Genomic DNA, 19,895 nt, shown 5'->3' with positions numbered 1-19,895 from the left:
CATAAATATGTTTTATTTCTAAATACTAATAACAAAGTAGCAGAAAGAGAAATCAAGAAAGCAATCACATTTACAATTTCACCAAAAATTACCTAGGAATAAATTCAATAATAAACTGAAAGACTTATACTCTGAAACATGATGAATTGCTGAATGAAATTGAAGATAACATGAACAAATGGATATATATTTTGTTTTCAATGACTAGAAGAATCAGTATTTTAAAATGTCCACAGTACCCAAAGCAATCCTCTTCAATTGTTCTTGTCACAGAACTGGAACAACTAATTCTCAAATTTCCATGGAGCCACTAAAGACCTCAGATAGCCAGAGAAATCTGGACAAAGAAGAAAAACTTTGGAGTATCACAATCCCATATTTGAAGATATACTACAATGAGAACAATATGGCAGTGGCACAAAAAATAGGCATATAATCAATAGAACAATATACAGATCCAAGAAATAACTCCACATCTCTGTGGTCAATTAATCTATAATAAAGGAAGCAAGAATAGAGAATGGAGGAAATAGAGTCTTTTCTATAAATGGTATTGGGAAAACTGTCCAGCTAAATCCAAAAGAATAAAACTGGACTATTTTCTTATACTAAAATAAATTCAAAGTGGATTAAGGACCTAAATGTGAGATGAGAAACCATAAAAGTCTTAAAATAAACATAGGCTGTAATCTCTTGGACATCAGCCTTAGCAATATATTTATGAATGCTTCCTGAAGCAAGAGAAACAAAAAACAGATAAAAAGCCACTTTTGCAGAGTAGAGGAAACGATCAACACAATGAAAAGGCAACCCATTGAATGGGAGAAGATTTTTGCAAATCATGTATACAATAAGGTGTAACATCCAAAATACATAAAGAATTTATACAGCTCAACATTAAAAAAGAAATAAACTCATTAAAAACGAGCAGACGACTAATAGACATTTTTCCAAAGAAGACATACAGATAGTTAACATACAGATGTAAAGATGCTCGATATCACTCATCATTAGGGAAATGCAAATCCAAACCACAATATACCTCACATTAATCCAATTGGCTAGTACCAAAAGCCAAGGAATAAAAAGTTCTGGCAATGATGTGAAGAAAATTAAACACTTATTCGCTGTTGGTGGGAATGTAAATTGGTGCAACAACTACAGAAACAGTATGACAGTGCCTCAAAAATTTTAAATGGAAATACCGAATAATCCAGTATTTCCACTACTGGAATTTAGCCAAAGAAATCCAAAACACTAATTTGAACCAATATTCACTTACATGTTTATTGTAGCATTACTTATGATAGCCAAATTATGTAAGCAATGTACATATCTGTCAATAGATAAGTGGAAAAATAAAGTATGATTCTCTCTCTCTCTCTCTCTCTCTCTCACACACACACACACACACACACACACGATGTAACATTATTCGGTCATAAAACATAAATCTTATGAATTCTTGTCATTCATAACAACATGGATGGATCTTGAAGGTATTATGCAAGATGTATGCAATAAGTATGACTGGGAAAGACAAATGTCATACGATTTCACTTATATGTGGAATCTTGAAAAAACAAACAAAAGAAATAAAGAAATAGCAAATACAGGATTATTTAGCATTTATAAATAAAGAAAAGAAATTGGTGTTTCCCTGAAGAAAGGTAGATGGAGGATGGGTGAAACAGGTGGAGGGGATTAAGAGATATAAACTTCCTGTTATAATAAAAATAAATTATGGGGGTGTAAAGTACAGCATAGGGGTTATAGATAACAGTAGTGTAATAACTTTGTATGGTAACAGATGGTAACTACACGAATCCTGGTAAGCATTGTGTAATGCATAGAATTTTCAAATCACTATATATCTAGCTTAAACTAATGTAACATTGCATGTCAACTATACTTTAACAACAGCAATGAAAAGACAGGGAATTGGTTTCAAAAGCCTCCTCAAAAATGGTTCAAGTGATAAATTTTATGTTGCATGCATTTTATTATAATAATAAAATATATAAATGTAAAAGATTGATTTCACATCCCTCTTTCAAAAAAGTCTCTTGACATTTGATTAATCTTTATATTTACAATTCTTATAGAAATAATGACTATAATGGATACATAATTATTCCATAAAGGTGCATTTGCTGTTTTTGTAAAAACTTCCAAAATTATTTCATGTATTTACAGAAAAACTCAAATGGAATCATTGTCCCAGACAAAACAAATACTATTTTTCTTTTATCTCGATTCAATATAATTTTTAAGTTTTGAATATATTTTCCTTCATGTGAACTTTATTTGTTTTTTTAAGTTTATTTATTTATTTTGAGAGAGACAGAGAGAGAAAGAGAGTGGGGGAAGGGCAGAGAGAGAAGGAGAGAGAGAATCCCAACCAGGCTCCAGCACAAAGCCTATTGCGGGGCTCAATTTCACAAATCGTGATATTATGACCTGAGTCAAGACCAAGAGTGAACTTTCTTTTTCTTACTTGCTTCCAAATATCAATGTTTTCTTTTTCAATTTAATTCTTGTATTTATATAATAATTTTCAGTTTTTAACTTCCCTTTTCAAATTTTTTGTTGGGAGGTTAATATATGTAGTGATGATTAAATAATGTTTAAAAAGCCTAGAAACATAAATATAATTGTATATGTTGGGTTTATTAGAATTTTATTGAGGGTATTTAGGTCAATTGGATAATAAGATTTTTTGTTTTGTTTTGTTTTGTTTTGTTTTGTTTTGTTTGTTAGTTTTCAGAAGAAGTGATCTCATGACCATAAATCTCCACTGAATCTCTCCAAGTTTAATTGGTGAGTTGGGATCATAGTCCCTGTGGTGTAGCCAGTATTAACAAGCCATATCCTAAATCAAGGCATATTATCCCTGTGGGGAGACCCCGTACTCCATTACTATTCATATTTTCCCATAGCTTTAGATTCAAAATGTAGTGCTTATATCATTCTGTGGGTTCTACTAACCTGACTCCTAAATACTCAATGATACAAAGAAGTAGGTGAAGAAGTCAAAGTTTTGCATATTACTAAGGGAGCATATGCTCCCACTTGCCCTTCAGTTGACAATTTTACATTCCTTTGTCCAGCAATTTTATTTTTTCCTATTTTAATTATCCAAGATTTGTCACTGGAATATCACAAAAATTCTAAGCCAAAAGGGATCATCAAAGAAGAGGCAGTATCACTGATCCAAGAAAAGGCTGGCTCATATACCTGGAATATCAGGTATTCCAATATATACTCTATGAATTGTAATTGTTTGAAGAAAAAAAATAATCACAGGATTCTGTGTGTAACATTTACATAAATGTTAACTATTGTTAGAAATAACAATCACATTGAAATCTAGATGTGAACTTGCTGATTGATTATAGCCAAAAATTATACTAGAATTTAAATATGTCCCTAAACCTGACCCATCTACCCATCTGCAATGCAAGTTAATCCATGCTTTTGACCAGGTCAGTTTTGAAGCATCAAAATGTACATCTATTTTCCAAATTTCCACCAAATAAAACGACTAGATAGGATCATGTCAAATAAATTGAACCTTTATAATCCCTTAGTTAATTGTATTATTTTTAGCATTTTTATTTTACTTATTTTGAGGGAGGGAGAGAGAGAGCGAGATTGGGGGAGGGGCAGACAGAGAGGGAGAAAGAATCCCAAGCAGAGCGCAGAGAACTCTGACAGTGCAGAGCACATCTGACAGGGCAGAGCCCAAAGTGGAGCTCAATCCCAGGCACTATGAGATCATGACCTGAATCAAAATCAAGAGTCAGGTGTTTAACCAACTAAGCCACCCAGACACCCCTATCCCTTATTTTAAAGAGCAGGCTTTGGTATGCATAAAGATCTTAGAACCTATTATGAGTTTTTACCAATTGAATAATTTTATTGGATATAAACATTCTCTAAGAGCCAGATAATGAAACACCAGATGTTGATGGTTGGAATGTGGGGCATTTCTGTTTATAAATGTCAGGAAGTAGCAAAAGAAGAAAGGGCAGAATGGCTGAGGACAGTTTACACAATATTAATTGCCATAATTCCTTGACATAAAATGGAAGAATTACTTTACATCACTTTTTAAAAAGTAATATAGAGAATCATTATATATGTTTCAAAATGCTTATTTGAAAGTTTAAGGCGGGGCGCCTGGGTGGCGCAGTCGGTTAAGCGTCCGACTTCAGCCAGGTCACGATCTCGCGGTCCGTGAGTTCGAGCCCCGCGTCAGGCTCTGGGCTGATGGCTCAGAGCCTGGAGCCTGCTTCTGATTCTGTGTCTCCCTCTCTCTCTGCCCCTCCCCCGTTCATGCTCTTTCTCTCTCTGTCCCAAAAATAAATAAACGTTGAAAGTTTAAGGAAATTAAGCATATAATCTTTAGTTACCCGATAAATTAATTTACTTAGAAATTTAAATTTCTGATCAAAATTGCATAAATGTTTTACTACTGTACATCTTTTCAACTAGAACTGGCAAATATTTCTTATATTGATATTTTATTTTAAATGCCTCACTAATTTTAAGTGCAGTAAGTAATCTGAGTCCTTAACATTCTTGTTTGATATGTTTTTTTCCTCCTAATAAAGGACATTCCTCTTAGATCTGCTTTTGTGTCATTGTTTCATAAACGTTGGTATGTTGTGTTTCTATTTTTATTTCTTTCAAAAAAAATTTCATTTCTGTCTTGTTTTTTTTTTCTTTCACCAATTCGTTGTTCAGAAATGTGTTGTTTAAATTTCCACATATTTATAAATTAATTTTTTTCTTCCTATTATTAAATTCTAGTTTTATTTTATTGTATTTGGAAATGATAGTTGGTATATTTCAATCTTTACTAATTAAGAATTTTTTATGGCCTACCATAAGATCTATAATGGACAATGTCTATTTGTGCTTGAGAAGAATAAGTATACTGCTGCTGTTGATAGAATGTTCTTTATATGCCTGTTGTGTTCAGGTCCTATGTTTCTGTACTGATTTTCTATCTGGATGATCTTTCTGGATGATCCATCCATTCTTGAAAATGGGATATTGAGATCCCCTCATATTATTGTATTTTGTCTATTACTCTTTTCATATCTGTTAGTATTTACTTCACATATACAGCTGCTCTGATGTTGGATCATATATTGACAAAATGTGGTCCATTCATCCTCTTAATGAATTTGCTCCATTATCATTAATAAACTTATTTGTCTCTTATGAGTTATTGAAATAAGTATATTTTATCTTATATGTGCATAGTCACTTCTGCTCTGTTTTTGCTTATACATTATATAGAATATATTTTTCCACCCTTCACTATCAGCCTATAGTTGTACTTAATGAGTCTCTTGTAGGAATTATATATTTTTCATGTTCTTTGCTTACCCATTCAGACACTCTATGTCTTTGATAGGATAATTCTATTAGATTCTGTTTAAAGTGATTATTTATAGATGAGGACTTACTATTACCATCTTATTAATTGTTTTGACACTTGTAATTCCCTTCTTCATTTCTTTCTCTCTTATTTTACTTGTGATTTCAGCACTTTTGTGCTGATATGTTTTGATTCTTTTCCACATATGCATTTATATTTTATATAGTCTATTGTAGATTTATCCTTTCTGATTGCCATGAGACTTACATAAAATATCACATAGTTATAATATATGGTATAACATAGTTATGACACCCTATTTTAGGCTGATTACAGTTTAAATTTGATCAAACACAAAAAGTCTACCGTTTTACTTTTTTCTGCTTACATTTGATGTTATTGTTGTAATTTAAAATTTTAATATTGTGTATTCATTATCAAATTATCATATTTATAGTTATTTTAATGTTTGTCTTTTAACTTTGTACTAAAGTTAGCAGTTAGTTATTACATTATTAGAAAATTCAGAATTTGACTATATATTTACCTTTACCAGTGAGTTTTATATATTCATACGCTTTATGTTGTTAATTAGGATACTTTTATATTGTCTTAAAAAAACTCTCTTTAGCATTTATAATAGAGAAATTCTACTGATGGTTAATTCCTTCCTTTTTTTTTTTCTTTTTGTTGTTGTTGTTGTTGTTGTTGTTGTTGGAGTGGAGTTTTTACCTCTCCATTTCTGAAGGCAGTTTCTCAGGTAGAGTATTTTTTAAATTTTGTTTAACTCTTTATTTTTGAGAGAGAGACAGAGCGTGAGCAGGGGAGGAACAGAGAGAGGAGACACAGAATGCAAAGCAGGCTCCAGGCTCCGAGCTATCAGCACAGAGCCCAATGCAGGGCTCGAACCCACGAACTGTGAGATCATGACCTGAGCGGAAGTCAGACGCTAAACCAACTGAGCAACCCAGGTGCCCCTCAGGTAGAGTATTTTTTAAACATATCATCCTATTATATCCTGACCTGCCAGTCCCCTACTGAAAAATCTGCTGATATTTTTATGGGGGTTCCCTTCCTTGTATGTTTTCACATTTGTGAAATGTGTTTTCACATTTTTTTTTTATTATATTGTGTTTCAGTGAGTCCTCTTTGGCTTAAATCTACTTCGGAATCTTTCGGCTTCCTATCCTTGGATGTTCATGTTCTTACTCCAGTTTGGGACTTTTGGTCATTTTCTTTAAATGGATTTTCTCTTTTCCTTCTGAGACTCCTATAATGTTTATATTGTGTACTATGACAGTTTCCTATTCTGTAGAAATTTTCACTTTTTCTCTTTCTTCTTTCTTTCTTTCTTTCTTCTGAATGGTTAATTTCAAATGACTTGTTTTCAAGTTTAATAATTTATTCTTCTTGATCAGTTCTCTTTAAAAAATTCATTTTCTTTTCTTTTTTTTATTTTAGAGAGAGATCACTTGAGCAAGGGAGAGAGGGAGAGGGGGAGAGGGGGAGGAAGAGGGAGAGAGAGAATCTTATGCAGGCTCCATACTCAGTGCAGAAACTGACAAGGGGCTCAGTCCCATGACCCCGGGATCATAACTTGAGCTGAAATCAATTGTTGGAAGCTCAAGGACTGAACCACTCAGGTGACCCTCCATCAAGTCTCTCAATTGGCCATTCAATTTTCCAGTCAATCATTGTACTCTAGTTAGAGGATTTCTTTTTGTTTTTGTTTATGGTTTCTTTTTCTTTGTTAAACATCTTATTATATTCATGTATTATTTTCCTAATTTAGTTGCCTGTCTGAGTTTTCTTTTAGTTTATGGAACTTATTAAAAAAATATTCTCAATTCTTTTATTTTTATTTTTTTTAATTATTTTTTTAATGTTTATTTATTTTTGAGACAGAGCACGAACGGGGGAGGGTCAGAGAGAGGGAGACACAGAATCCGAAGCAGGCTCCAGGCTCTGAGCAGTCAGCACAGAGCCCAATGTTGTGCTCGAACTCAAGGACTGTGAGATCATGACCTGAGCCGAAGTCGGACGGTTAACCAACTGAGCCACCCAGGCATCCCTCTCAATTCTTTATCAACCAGTTTATAAGTCTCTCTTTAGGATAGGTTATTGAAGCTTTATTAGATTCCATTGGTGGTGTCATGTTTCCCATTGTTTTCATGATCCTTGCGTTTTTATGCTGGTGTCTGCACGTTTTACAAAGTGGTCATTTGTTCTATTATTTACTCATTCACTTTGACAGAGAAAGATCTTTACCAATCACCTCAACCTGGTGTTCTAGTCAGGCTAGCTTGTCGTATACATTTATCTTCACTCACTTTGCCAATTTCCCATATCCCTCCCCTCTGGTAACTGTCAGTGTCTGTATTTAGAGGTCTGATTCTGATTTTTGTTTCTTTATTAATTTACTTTTAGATTTCACCCACATATGAATGAAATCATAATCTATTAGTCTTTCCCACTCTGACTTATTTAACTTAGCATAATGCCCTCCAGGTCTATTAATGCTGTTGCAAATGACACAATTGCATCATTTTATGGCTGCATAAAATGTCTTCTTGTCTTCTTGTTTTGTTGGTTTCCTTTGCAGTGCAAATGCTTTTTATTTTTATGTAGTTCTGATAGGTTATTTTTGCTTTTGTTTCAGTGGCCTTAGAAGACATATTGAGAAAAATGTTGTTATGGCCGATGTCAGAGAAATTACTGACTGTTGTTTCTTTTAGGATTTTTATCATTTTGGGTCTCAAACTTAATCCATTCAGGTATCACATATTTAATCCATTTTGAGGTTATTTTTTGTGTATCCTGTTAGAAAGTCATCCACTTTCATTATTTTGCATGTAGTTTTCTAGTTTTCCCAGCACCAATTATTGAAGAGTCTGTTTTTTCCTGACTCTATATTCTTGCCTCCTTTGACCATAAAATAATTAACCATATAATTGTAGGTTTATTTCTGGGCTGTCTATTCTGTGCCATTGAGCTATGGGTCTATTTTTGTACAGCATCATATTATATTGATTACTGTATCTTTGTAGTATATCCCGAATTGTGGAATTGTGATATCCCAGCTTTGTTTTTCTTCAAGATTGTTTTGACTATTCATGGTGTGTTTTGTTTTCATACAAATTTTAGTATTATTTGTTCTAGTTTGTTAAAACTGTTGGTATAGGAAGTGCATTGAACCTGTACATTGCTTTATGCGATATGGATATTTAAACAATATTAATTCTTCCAGTCTATGAACATGGACTTCTTTTCCATTTATTTGTGTCATATTCAATTTATTTCATCAGTGTTTTATGGTTTTCAGAGTACAGGTCTCTCACTCTTGGTTAAGTTTATTTTAGGTATTCGGTATTCTATTTTTTTTGGGGGTGTAGTTGTAAATGATTGTTTTCTTAATTTCTCTTTCTGCTACTTTATTATTAGTGTATAGAACCATTATAACTTTCTGGGTTTTAATATTGTATCTTGCAATTTTACTGAATTCATTTGTTATTACTGGTAGATTTTTCTATCTGTAATATATATCATCTGCAATTAATAACAGTTTAACATTTCTTTACTGATGTAGATACCTCTAGTTTCTTTTTCTTAGTTGATTACTGTGATAAGATTTCCAGTACTATGTTGAACAAAAGTTATGCTTCATTTTTTACTACCTTATTTTTTTAATGTTTATTTATTATTGAGAGACAGAGAGACACAGAACGTGAGCAGGGGAGGGTTAGAGAGAGGGGGAGACACAGAATCTGAAGCAGGCTCCAGGCTCTGAGCTGTCAGCACAGAGCCTGATGCGGGGCTCGAATCCACAAACTGTGAGATCATGACCTTAGCCGAAGTTGGTTGCCTAACCAACTGAGCCACCCAGGCACCCCTACTACCTTATGTTTTAAGTTTATTTATTTATTTTGAGAGAGAGTGAGCAAGGGAACAGGGTAGGGACAGAGAAAAAGGGGGAGAGAGAATCCCAAGCATGCTCTGTGCTGTCAGTATGGGGCTCAATCCTGTGAAGTGTGACATCATGACCTGAGCTAAATCAAGAGTCAGACATTTATAACTGACTGAGCCACCCAGGCACTCCTTTTTTTTATTACCTTATTATCCCTGTCTGTGACTGGTATGGTGAACCCCTCAGTTTATTTTATTTTTAACTTTTTTGTTTGAAGTTTTATTTAAAAGCTAGTTAGTTATTATACTTTATGTGTAATATTGGTTTTAGGAGTAGAATTTAGTAATTTCTCACTTATATATACACCCAGTACTCATTACAATAATTTCCCTCCTTAATACCCATCACCCATTTAGCACATCCCCCCACACACCTCCCCTCAGGAAACCCTCAGTTTGTACTTTATAGTTAAGAGACTCTTATGATTTGCTTCCTTCTCTCTCTTTCCTTCCCTTGCCCCTATGCTCATCTGTTTTGTTTTTAAATTACACATATGAATGAAATCATGTGGTATTTGTCTTTCTTTGCCTTATTTTGCTTAGCATAATATGCTCTAGCTCCATTCACCCCATTGCGAATGGCAAGATTTCATTCTTTTTATGACAGAGTACTATTCCAAATACACACACACACACACACACACACAATGCACACACACACACATCTATATACCACACCTTCTTTATCCATTCTTCAGTTGATAGACATTCAGTCTTTTTTCATAATTTGGTTTTTGTTGATGAGGCTGCTATAAACATTGGGTTGCAAGTGTTCTTTCAAATCAGTATTTTTGTACCCTTTTGGTAAATACCTGGTAGTGCAATAGCTGCGTTGTAAGTTAATTCTAGTTTTAACTTTTTGAGGAACCTCCATACTGTTCTCTAGAGTGGATGCACCAGTTTGCATTCCCACCAACAATGTAAGAGGGTTCTCCTTTCTCTGCATCCTTACCAACATCTGGTGTTTTTCTTTATTGTTAATTTTAGCCATTCTGACAGGAGTGAGGTGATACTGTAGTTTTGATTTCCTGAGAATGGGTGATGTCGAGCATCTTTTCATGTATCTGTTAGCCATCCTTCTTTGGAAAAATATGTATTTTATGTCTTCTGCCCATTTCTTCACTGGATTATTTGTTTTATTTTGGGTGCTAGTTTTATAATTTCTTTATAGATTTTGGATAATAACCTTTATCAGGTATAATATTTATAAAAATCTCCTCCCATTCCGTAGGTTGTTTTTTTGTTTTGTTGATTTTATTCCTTTACTGTGAAGACACTTTTTATTCTGATAAAGTCTCAATAGTTTTTGCTTTTGTTTACCTTGCCTCCAGAGACTTGTGTAGTAAGAAGTTGCTCTGGCCAAGGTCAAGGAGGTTTCTGCCTGTGTTCTCCTCTAGGGTTTTGACAGTTTCCTGCCTCACATTTAGATCTTTCATCCATGTTGAACTTATTTGTGTGTATCGTATAAGAAAGTGGTCCGGTTTCATTCTTCTGCATGTTCCCCTTAGTTTAGACCATGCTGCCCCCTTAGGTCTACCACCTCCACCCCAGGTTCTTTCCAAACCTTTCTCTCCATTTATCCTCTAATTGTTCTTTGCTTATTGTCTATCAGACTTGTCAACAGCTATTCACAGTAATGGGGGAAAAACTCTCTTCTTAATAGGAAAGATATTTTCTGATATTTTTGATTTGTTGCCTCTATCAGTGACCTTGAATGTTGTTCTTCTTTTTCTCAGGACCCTTTGTTCTCATTTTCAGTTTTCAGCACAAATTCTGATGTGTTTCAGTAGCTTTTTTCCTCTATTAGATGTAATTTGTATTTGGTTGGTTGGTTTTCTTTGTCTTCCAATTATAATGAAAGTGCCATTTATAACTTTATTTTCTTATTCCTTGTCCTGGGTGTTTGGTATAAAATTAAAAATTAAAAGTAGAAAGAATAGGGGTCCCTGGGTGGCCAAGTCAGTTAAGCATGACCTGACTTTGGCTCAGGTCATGATCTCACAGATCATGAGTTGGAGCCCCACATCAGGCTCTGTGCTGACAGCTCAGAACCTGGAGTCTGCTTCAAAATCTGTGTGTCCTTCTCTCTTTCTCTGACCCTCTCCCACTTGCGTTTTCTCTCTCTCTCTCTCTCTCAAAAATATAATCATTTTTTAAAAAGTAGAAAGAATAAGGACTCTTGGGTGGCTCAGTTGGTTAAGCGACTTTGGCTGTGGTCATGACCTCATGGTTTGTGAGTTTAAGCCCCTCTTTGGGCTCTGTGCTGACAGTTCAGAGCCTAGAGTCTGCTTTGAATTCTATGTCTCCCTCTCTCTCTCTGCCCCTCCCCATTCATGCTCTATCTCAAAAAGAAACATTAAAAAAATTAAAGAAAAAAGGTAGAAAGAAAAAAATCAGAAAATTAACTAAAGCTGTATACCAGCAGCCATCATTTCCCTATTTATATTAGAAAACTTACTCTGCTTCTGTGAAGAAGGAGCTGATTAAAGTTAATGCCACAAAAGATTTTCTGTTGGGGAACTCTTGCAGAGCTCCAGATGGTACATGATGGTGACTGGGAGAGAGAAGTGGTGAAGGTGACGATAATATATTGACAAATATACATACACATACACCCACACACACATTCATATATATATATATATAGAGAGAGAGAGAGAGATACACACATATAATTTAAAGAATTTTTTTTCTCAGTACACTATTAGTTAACATTTATATCTCCCATTTTGTCTATGAATTCTCTTTTCCACTATTTTATTATTAGCAAACTAATAACTAATATCATAAGGCATGAACAAAATGCATGTAGGATCAAAGTTTTTTTTTCTTCTTTCCCCTAAATTATTCTATCTCAAATAAAAACCTATTTTTTTATATAGTATATAAAATAGTATAAATTTATATACATACCATGTAATTTTATAATAAACAAATATATATTTTCTCTACAATTATATAGTATATATAGTGAATGACATACTTTATAATTTGTATATGTCATATGTTTATGAGTATATAAATATAATAAATATTATAATTACAATTCATTATATAAATATAATATAATAATATATTATATATAATTTCAGCAGTATTACAAGTCACAAGGAATCAATCATAATTTGAATAAGAATACCTTATAGGTTTAACATTTTATCATTTCATTTTGATTAATAAATATATACAAAAACAAGCTTTTTTTGTTTTGTTTTGTTTAGAACATCAAAGATAGGGTAAGTTTCACTTTGTGCTCCATGCCTTCCTCCTTTAATGGAAACCTAAAGTTTTGATATTAATGATGGCATGCATCAAGTATTTTGTCCCTGATATTCATTGACCAGGTTTGGCTAAGTATGTGTAAGTGTTCCATTTCAGCTATTTTTCTCATATATTTTAATTTGGATTATAATGTAATTTTATATACACACACAATTATAGATATACTATATATATATAGAATACTATATATATTTCATTTTACACATTTTTCATTTTATTTTCATTTGACATTTAACATCATCACTTTGATAGTAGTTTCTGAATATTGGTCAAGTATTTGATTATATATTGAACTAATATATTTCCATAAAACAAAATAGCTCAGAAGAAGGAAGAGAAAACAAGTCAGTTGTTTTCCAGCATAAATAATTTTAATATTCAAATATATCAATTAAAAATGAACAAAATATACAAAGAGTTAAAGCAACATTTAATAAATTACAAATAACAAATAACTTCAACTCAAAAATAAATATTAAAACAATTATTTTTACAAATTACATTAAGGGTTAAAAATAATAAAATGTAATTTGTTCATTATAAATTGACATGAGTAACTTTCAAAAATATCACAGAGGAGCATTTATTGTACTACATACATAAGATTGGCAAGCTATATTAATTGAAATTATATATAATATATATAATATGAAATATATATATTATATGAAATATATAATTTTCATATATTTTTGGTAGCTAATTCTATTTTGGAAATCCGTAAAGTAAATAAGTCTACTAAGTGTAAGTAAATGCATGTATTTTTGCAATATTATCAACTATATTAATAAACTCTAACCAATTCAATTACATGTAACAAAATAATTGTTATCTAACATTAGTCACATGAAAGTGTATGCAGTCTTTGAAATTAAGATAATTTTTTTCTTTATTATATATTTTTAATCTGTTGTCATAGGAAAATTTAAACCAAAAACAAGATTTGGTGTATATAGTATCTACAGTATAGTAATGTTTCTATAGAAACATTGAAAAAAGTAAAAAAGAAAAAATTGATATTTATTTTAAGAAATTATGATAATATAATTTGATGACCACCAATTTAATATTTATACCAATTACAAATAATAAATATGGAATTTTCATTAAAGTACTGATGACAAATGAAAAATGTGGGGATTAAAGTACGTCTTTTAGCATTACCAATTTTTTTCTCCTAGTACACTCAGCAGTTAACAGTGATCATATTTGAATGATGATACTACAAATAAATGTTATTTTAAAAGTTTATATATGATATTATTTTTCAAATATTATATACTAAAATGTAATGTGTTCAAAATAAACATTTTTAACAAAAATGATAAATGGTAGCTGGCTATAAACAGCATTAAAATATCAAAAATTAAAAGTCAACATTTGGTTTTTGTTTGTCTGGGAAGCTCTTCATCTCTCCTTCTTTTCTGAATGATTCTGGTGATCCATAATTCTTTCTCTCTTTTCTTCAGCTTCATTATTTTGATGGACTAACCGATTTCCCTAAGTCTACTCTTGTGTTGTACAATTCTTTCTCTTGTTCAACTTAATTATTTTCCATTTTGTCTTCTATATCACTAAATCTTCTTCTAGTCTGTGTTCATTGCACCAAGTATATTTCCAAATTCATTTTTTCTTGCATTATTCATGTCTGATTGATTTTTTTAACTCTCTTCTCTTTGTGGTAAGGGTCTCCCTGATGCCTTCTATTCTTTTCTCAAGTGCAGTGAGTATCTTTATGATTGTTGACTTAAATTCTCCAGCAGTCATGCTACTTATACCTGTTAGATCTCTGGCCATGGCTTTACCTTGTTCTTTCATTTGGGATGAATTCTTCCATCTTGACATTTTATTTAAATCTCCGCCTCCTTTGTGTTAGAAAAGCCAGTTATGGGGCACCTGGTGGCTCAGTCAACTCTTGGTTTTGGCTCAGGTTATGATCTCATGGTTTCTGAGATTTAGTCCCACATCAGGCTCCACACTGACAGAACAAACCCTGCTTGGGATTCTTCCTTTCCCTCTCTTTCTGCCTCTCCCCTGCTTGCATTTTCTCTCCTTCTAAAAAATAAGTATAAATAAACTTTAAAAATGTATTTTAAAAAAAAGAAAAGAAGAAAAAGACAGTATGTCTTTTGCTCCTGAAATAATTGCTTTATGAAGAGGAGTTCATGTAATGTCCAGGGCTTGGTGTTTCAAGAAGTGTCTCCACTGTGTGCTGCATGCACTATTCTTTTGTAGTTTTGCTGCTTTATCCTTCAAGCCAGTCATCTGCAAAGGCTTTCCTTGCTTGTTGTGGTCATTGTTTGGTCCCTGGCCTGAAAGTGGTGAGTTTTAACGAGGTGTACTCTGGTCTTGTGAAATGAGACCTGGCACTACTTCCACTAGAACCAAGATCCTGAAAAACTCTGTTCAGGAGATGTGGTATGGGCAGGTGTTTGTGATGGTCTTCTAGTGGAGGGGTCCACTGTTCTGGGACTGAGGGAAGTTTGACTGAGAAGAGCACTCCTGTCAGAACACAAGTGTGTTGGTCTTGGAGTAAGCAAGTTGTGCATCCACTGCTTCCCCCAGATGGTTCTGTGTTTATGTTGAGGGGCAGGGAAAAAAAATGGTGCCAGCCAGCTCCATTGTTCCTGGAGAGGTGTCCCCCTGAATGTTGCCTTTCAGAAACAGTCTCTGAGAAAAGCAAGAAATCTCCCTCCATTTATCTTAAACATTCTTTAGATTGCTGTTTCCATGTTATCTACCCCCAGGTGTTTTGCTTCCCTTCTTTCAGGAGCAGCACAGTTCCCTCCTGGTTCTATCCTACACAAGTTCATGGACTTTTAAAACTCCAGGCTTTAAGCCCCACTTGTTGCAAAAATTCAGGAAATCATCCCCGCTTGTTTTCCTAGCCAATGGCCTTGGTAAAATGTTGTCCTTGTGCTTTCCTCTCTCTCTCTCTCTCTCTCACTCTCTCTCTCTCTCACCTTAGCAATCAGGGATCCTTCCCCTCCTCAACACCCATGATACATATCTCCCCTAAACCATGTCTCCACACTTCATACCTTCTTCAATGTGGCCTCTTCTCTCCCTTTAGTTGTGGAAGTCATCTAGTTGTGTTCCTGGGACAGGACAATCCAGGGTCCTCTTACTTCACTGATATCTTCCCTTATTCAATATTTGTTTTATAAGAAGAAAAGATGTGAAGTTTTTGTTTAATTGGAAGTGCCTACAGAGGAGACTACTTCTCTAACTCATCCCTAAGTACTTGAAAAGTAAGCAACAATAATCAAGAAACTAAAAAACAAAAAACAAAATAAAACAAAAACTGGAAAGGGGATAAGAAGAGAAGGAGGTGGGAAATAAAGAGAATCTATGGAAGAATGTCTGTATGTAAGATTATTGTCTGGTCATTTAAAAAATTTATTTTAGAGACACAGAGAGAGGGAGAATGAGAATGAGAGAGATCAGGATATAGGAAGAAGAGAACAGAGAGACAAAATCTTAAGCAGGGCTCAATTCCATGACCCTGGAATCAACTCCAGAGCCAAAATCAAGACTTGGACACTCAACTGACTGACCCACCCACGTGCGCCTGTTCTCTGGTCATTTAGTTAAAAATGTCAGTAGTTCAAATTCTGTGTGAAGATAATTCCAATGTTTAAAACAATGAATGCCCCATCAGGTTGATGGTAATTTGATTGTCATATGTCTTCTGAAGACCATCTTTTTCAGCAGTTCCTTTTTGACATACCATTTCAAAATCTTTTTTATGTCTGAGATGTGCCATCACTAGCATCGACTAACCTATATTCTCTCCAAGACAGGTAAATGTTAATTTTCTTGATGCTTCCTTCATACTATCTGCCATTGTTTAATTAAAAAAAAACATTATGGCAGAATCTTTTAGGAGGATCAAGCCAAAATTGATAGAATAGAGTCTTACAAATAAACATCGTAAGTTTACAAAGACCTCTGGGTGAGAAGAAGAGTGAGGGGCAGATACCATTCTCTTGGATTATGGATGTAAACAAGAGAGAGCATTGTGATAGTGTTTGAATTGGTGTTGCTACATTTGAAAGAGTGAAATGTGCTCAAGAAAACAGAAGGAAGAGACATTTTTCTGTCGAAGAATAGACATTGAGAAAAATGTGATCAGCTTTTACAATATGGCTGAATGCTGTAAAAGGAGGACAATCATATAAGAAACACCACAGTTTACCAATGTTCATCTTACTATCTTCTTTCTCCAGAATATTAATCCTTCTATAAATTGACACCTGCAGGACGATGGAGGAAAGCAGCAACAGCTCTGAAAAGGGTTTTCTTCTCCTGGGATTTGCAGATGAACCCTGGCTTGAAAGGATCCTTTTCATCATAATTTTGCTTTTGTACATCTTTAACATTCTGGGGAACACTACCATTATTTTAGTATCTTGTTTAGTCCCCAAACTCCACACGCCAATGTACTTTTTCCTCAGCAATCTGTCTTGTGTGGACATCTGCTTTACCACCAGTGTTGCCCCACAGTTGCTAGTTACCATGAATAAGAAAGAGAAAAGTGTGAGCTATGGTGGATGCGTGGCCCAGCTGTATGTGGCTATGGGGTTGGGTTCCTCTGAATGTATTCTCCTGGCGGTCATGGCTTATGATCGTTATGCTGCTGTCTGCCAGCCTCTGCAATATACAACCATTATGCATCCTCAGCTCTGTGCATCCCTAGCCAGCATAGCATGGCTCAGTGGACTGATCACCTCCTTAATCCAGTGCTCCCTTACTGTGCAGCTACCCCTTTGTGGACATCGCAAACTGGACCACATTTTCTGTGAGGTTCCTGTGTTCATCAAACTGGCCTGTGTGGACACAACTTTCAATGAAGTAGAACTCTTTGTGGCTAGTGTGATTTTTCTAGTTGTCCCAGTGTCACTCATCTTAGTCTCTTATGGCTTTATAACAAAAGCTGTGCTGAGGATAAAATCAGCAGCAGGGCGCTGGAAGGTTTTTGGGACTTGTTCATCCCACCTGATTGTGGTCATCATTTTCTATGGCACCATCATTTTTATGTACCTTCAGCCAGCCAAAAGTAGGTCAAAAAAACAGGGTAAGTTTGTCTCTCTTTTCTACACCATAGTCACCCCAGTCTTAAACCCCATTATCTATACTCTGAGAAACAAAGATGTGAAAGGAGCCTGGAGAACACTAGTAATGAGAAATGGTCTTACTCAGAAAATATATGACTTTTTTTAATTTTCTGAGGAACCTCCACACTGCTTTCCAGAGCGGCTGCACCAATTTGCATTCCCACCAACAGTGCAAGAGGGTTCCCGTTTCTCCACATCCTCTCCAGCATCTATAGTCTCCTGATTTGTTCATTTTGGCCACTCTGACTGGCGTGAGGTGATACCTGAGTGTGGTTTTGATTTGTATTTCCCTGATAAGAAGCGACGCTGAACATCTTTTCATGTGCCTGTTGGCCATCTGGATGTCTTCTTTAGAGAAGTGTCTATTCATGTTTTCTGCCCATTTCTTCACTGGGTTATTTGTTTTTCGGGTGTGGAGTTTGGTGAGCTCTTTATAGATTTTAGATACTAGCCCTTTGTCCGATATGTCATTTGCAAATATCTTTTCCATTCCGTTGGTTGCCTTTTAGTTTTGTTAGTTGTTTCCTTTGCTGTGCAGAAGCTTTTTATCTTCCCTATGACCCAGCAATAGCACTGCTAGGAATTTATCCAAGGGATACAGGAGTACTGATGCATAGGGGCACTTGTACCCCAATGTTCATAGCAGCACTCTCAACAATAGCCAAATTATGGAAAGAGCCTAAATGTCCATCAACTGATGAATGGATAAAGAAATTGTGGTATATATACACAATGGAATACTACGTGGCAATGAGAAAAAATGAAATATGGCCTTTTGTAGCAACGTGGATGGAACTGGAGAGTGTGATGCTAAGTGAAATAAGCCATACAGAGAAAGACAGATACCATATGGTTTCACTCTTATGTGGATCCTGAGAAACTTAACAGGAACCCATGGGGGAGGGGAAGGAAAAAAAAAAAAAGAGGTTAGAGTGGGAGAGAGCCAAAGCATAAGAGACTGTTAAAAACTGAGAACAAACTGAGGGTTGATGGGGGGTGGGAGGGAGGGGAGGGTGGGGGATGGGTATTGAGGAGGGCACCTTTTGGGATGAGCACTGGGTGTTGTATGGAAACCAATTTGTCAATAAATTTCATATATATATAAAAAAAAGAAAAAAAAAAGAAATATATACATTCATTACATTAAAAAAAATATGACTTGTATGTATAACATAAATTTGCTACACTTAGCTCATGGATTATTTGTTCTAAGTGCTGATTTTTTCTTTTCTTTTTTTTTAACAATTCCATGAGAAGTAGCAAAAGAAACAAAATTCTATGAGAAGCTAATATAAGTCCAGTGACAGTAGTGTTTTATTCTTCCCAAACCTTTGCACAAATCCAAGATCCTATGCTCTAGCTACAGAAAGATCTTTGCTCTTCTTTAGCCATACCATCAATTTTCATGCATAAATTATTTCACTCTGGAGTACATGTTTACCTGGTAAACCTCTACTTCTTTCTAAAGACTCAACTGAAATGTTACCCGCACTTCTCAGCTTTCTTGAAATATAATTAATCTCACCCTTTCTGAAAAATTAATTGTGTCATAATATATATTCCCATAAAACATAAAATATAATTGGGGTGCCTGGGTGTCTCAGTCAGTTAAGAGTCTGACTCTCGATTTCAGCTCAGGTAATGATCTCTCGATTCGTGAGATCAAGCCATGCATCAGGCTCTGCACTGACAGTGTGGAGCCTGCTTGGAATTCTCTGTCCCTCCCTCTCTGCCCCTCCTCTGCTTGTGTTCTCTCTCTCTTTCTCTCAAAATAAATAAATAAATTAACTTAAAAAAATATATAAAACACTTTATTTCTACATTTTCACACATATTGTGTACATATAAACACTTTATATATATGTTACATGTACATATTATATGTATAAATAACTTAAAAGTAATATATAATATACAACCATTTCTCCACTAGTTTAATCCAGAGAATGGACAAATTTCATTATATTGTCTTATTTATATTATGAAAACATAAAAATAATTCAGAATTGTAATACATTGATTAATTTGTAATGTAAATTATGACTTTATTATTAAAGTAATGAAATGAGTAAGCTTGTATTAAGTTGATCAATTCATGTATTATTTATATTTATTCCCCTTCTCTTTAAAGGATTTAGAAA

The 19,895-nt window shown here is 34.2% G+C and overlaps 1 protein-coding gene across 1 annotated transcript; it reads left to right on the top strand.

Moving 5' to 3' along the window:
- Nucleotides 1–16,903: 16,903 nt before the first annotated feature.
- LOC124508828 (olfactory receptor 2G6) lies at nucleotides 16,904–17,860 on the top strand. Its single transcript, XM_047075474.1, has one exon. The coding sequence runs from the start codon at nucleotides 16,904–16,906 to the stop codon at nucleotides 17,858–17,860; it is 957 nt and encodes a 318-aa protein (XP_046931430.1).
- The last annotated feature ends 2,035 nt before the right edge of the window (nucleotides 17,861–19,895 follow it).

Source organism: Lynx rufus, unplaced genomic scaffold, assembly GCF_022079265.1.
Source record: "Lynx rufus isolate CCGP_SWC_20201006 ecotype Redwood Valley unplaced genomic scaffold, mLynRuf1.p SCAF_1, whole genome shotgun sequence".
Taxonomy (NCBI): domain Eukaryota; kingdom Metazoa; phylum Chordata; class Mammalia; order Carnivora; family Felidae; genus Lynx; species Lynx rufus.
Note: the sequence above shows the minus strand (reverse complement) of the source record. Positions and strands in the feature narration are given on the sequence as shown.

Coding starts and splice junctions, on each gene's coding strand:
- LOC124508828 (XM_047075474.1), top strand. CDS start 16,904: ATGGAGGAAAGCAGCAACAGCTCTGAAAAGGGTTTTCTTCTCCTGGGA.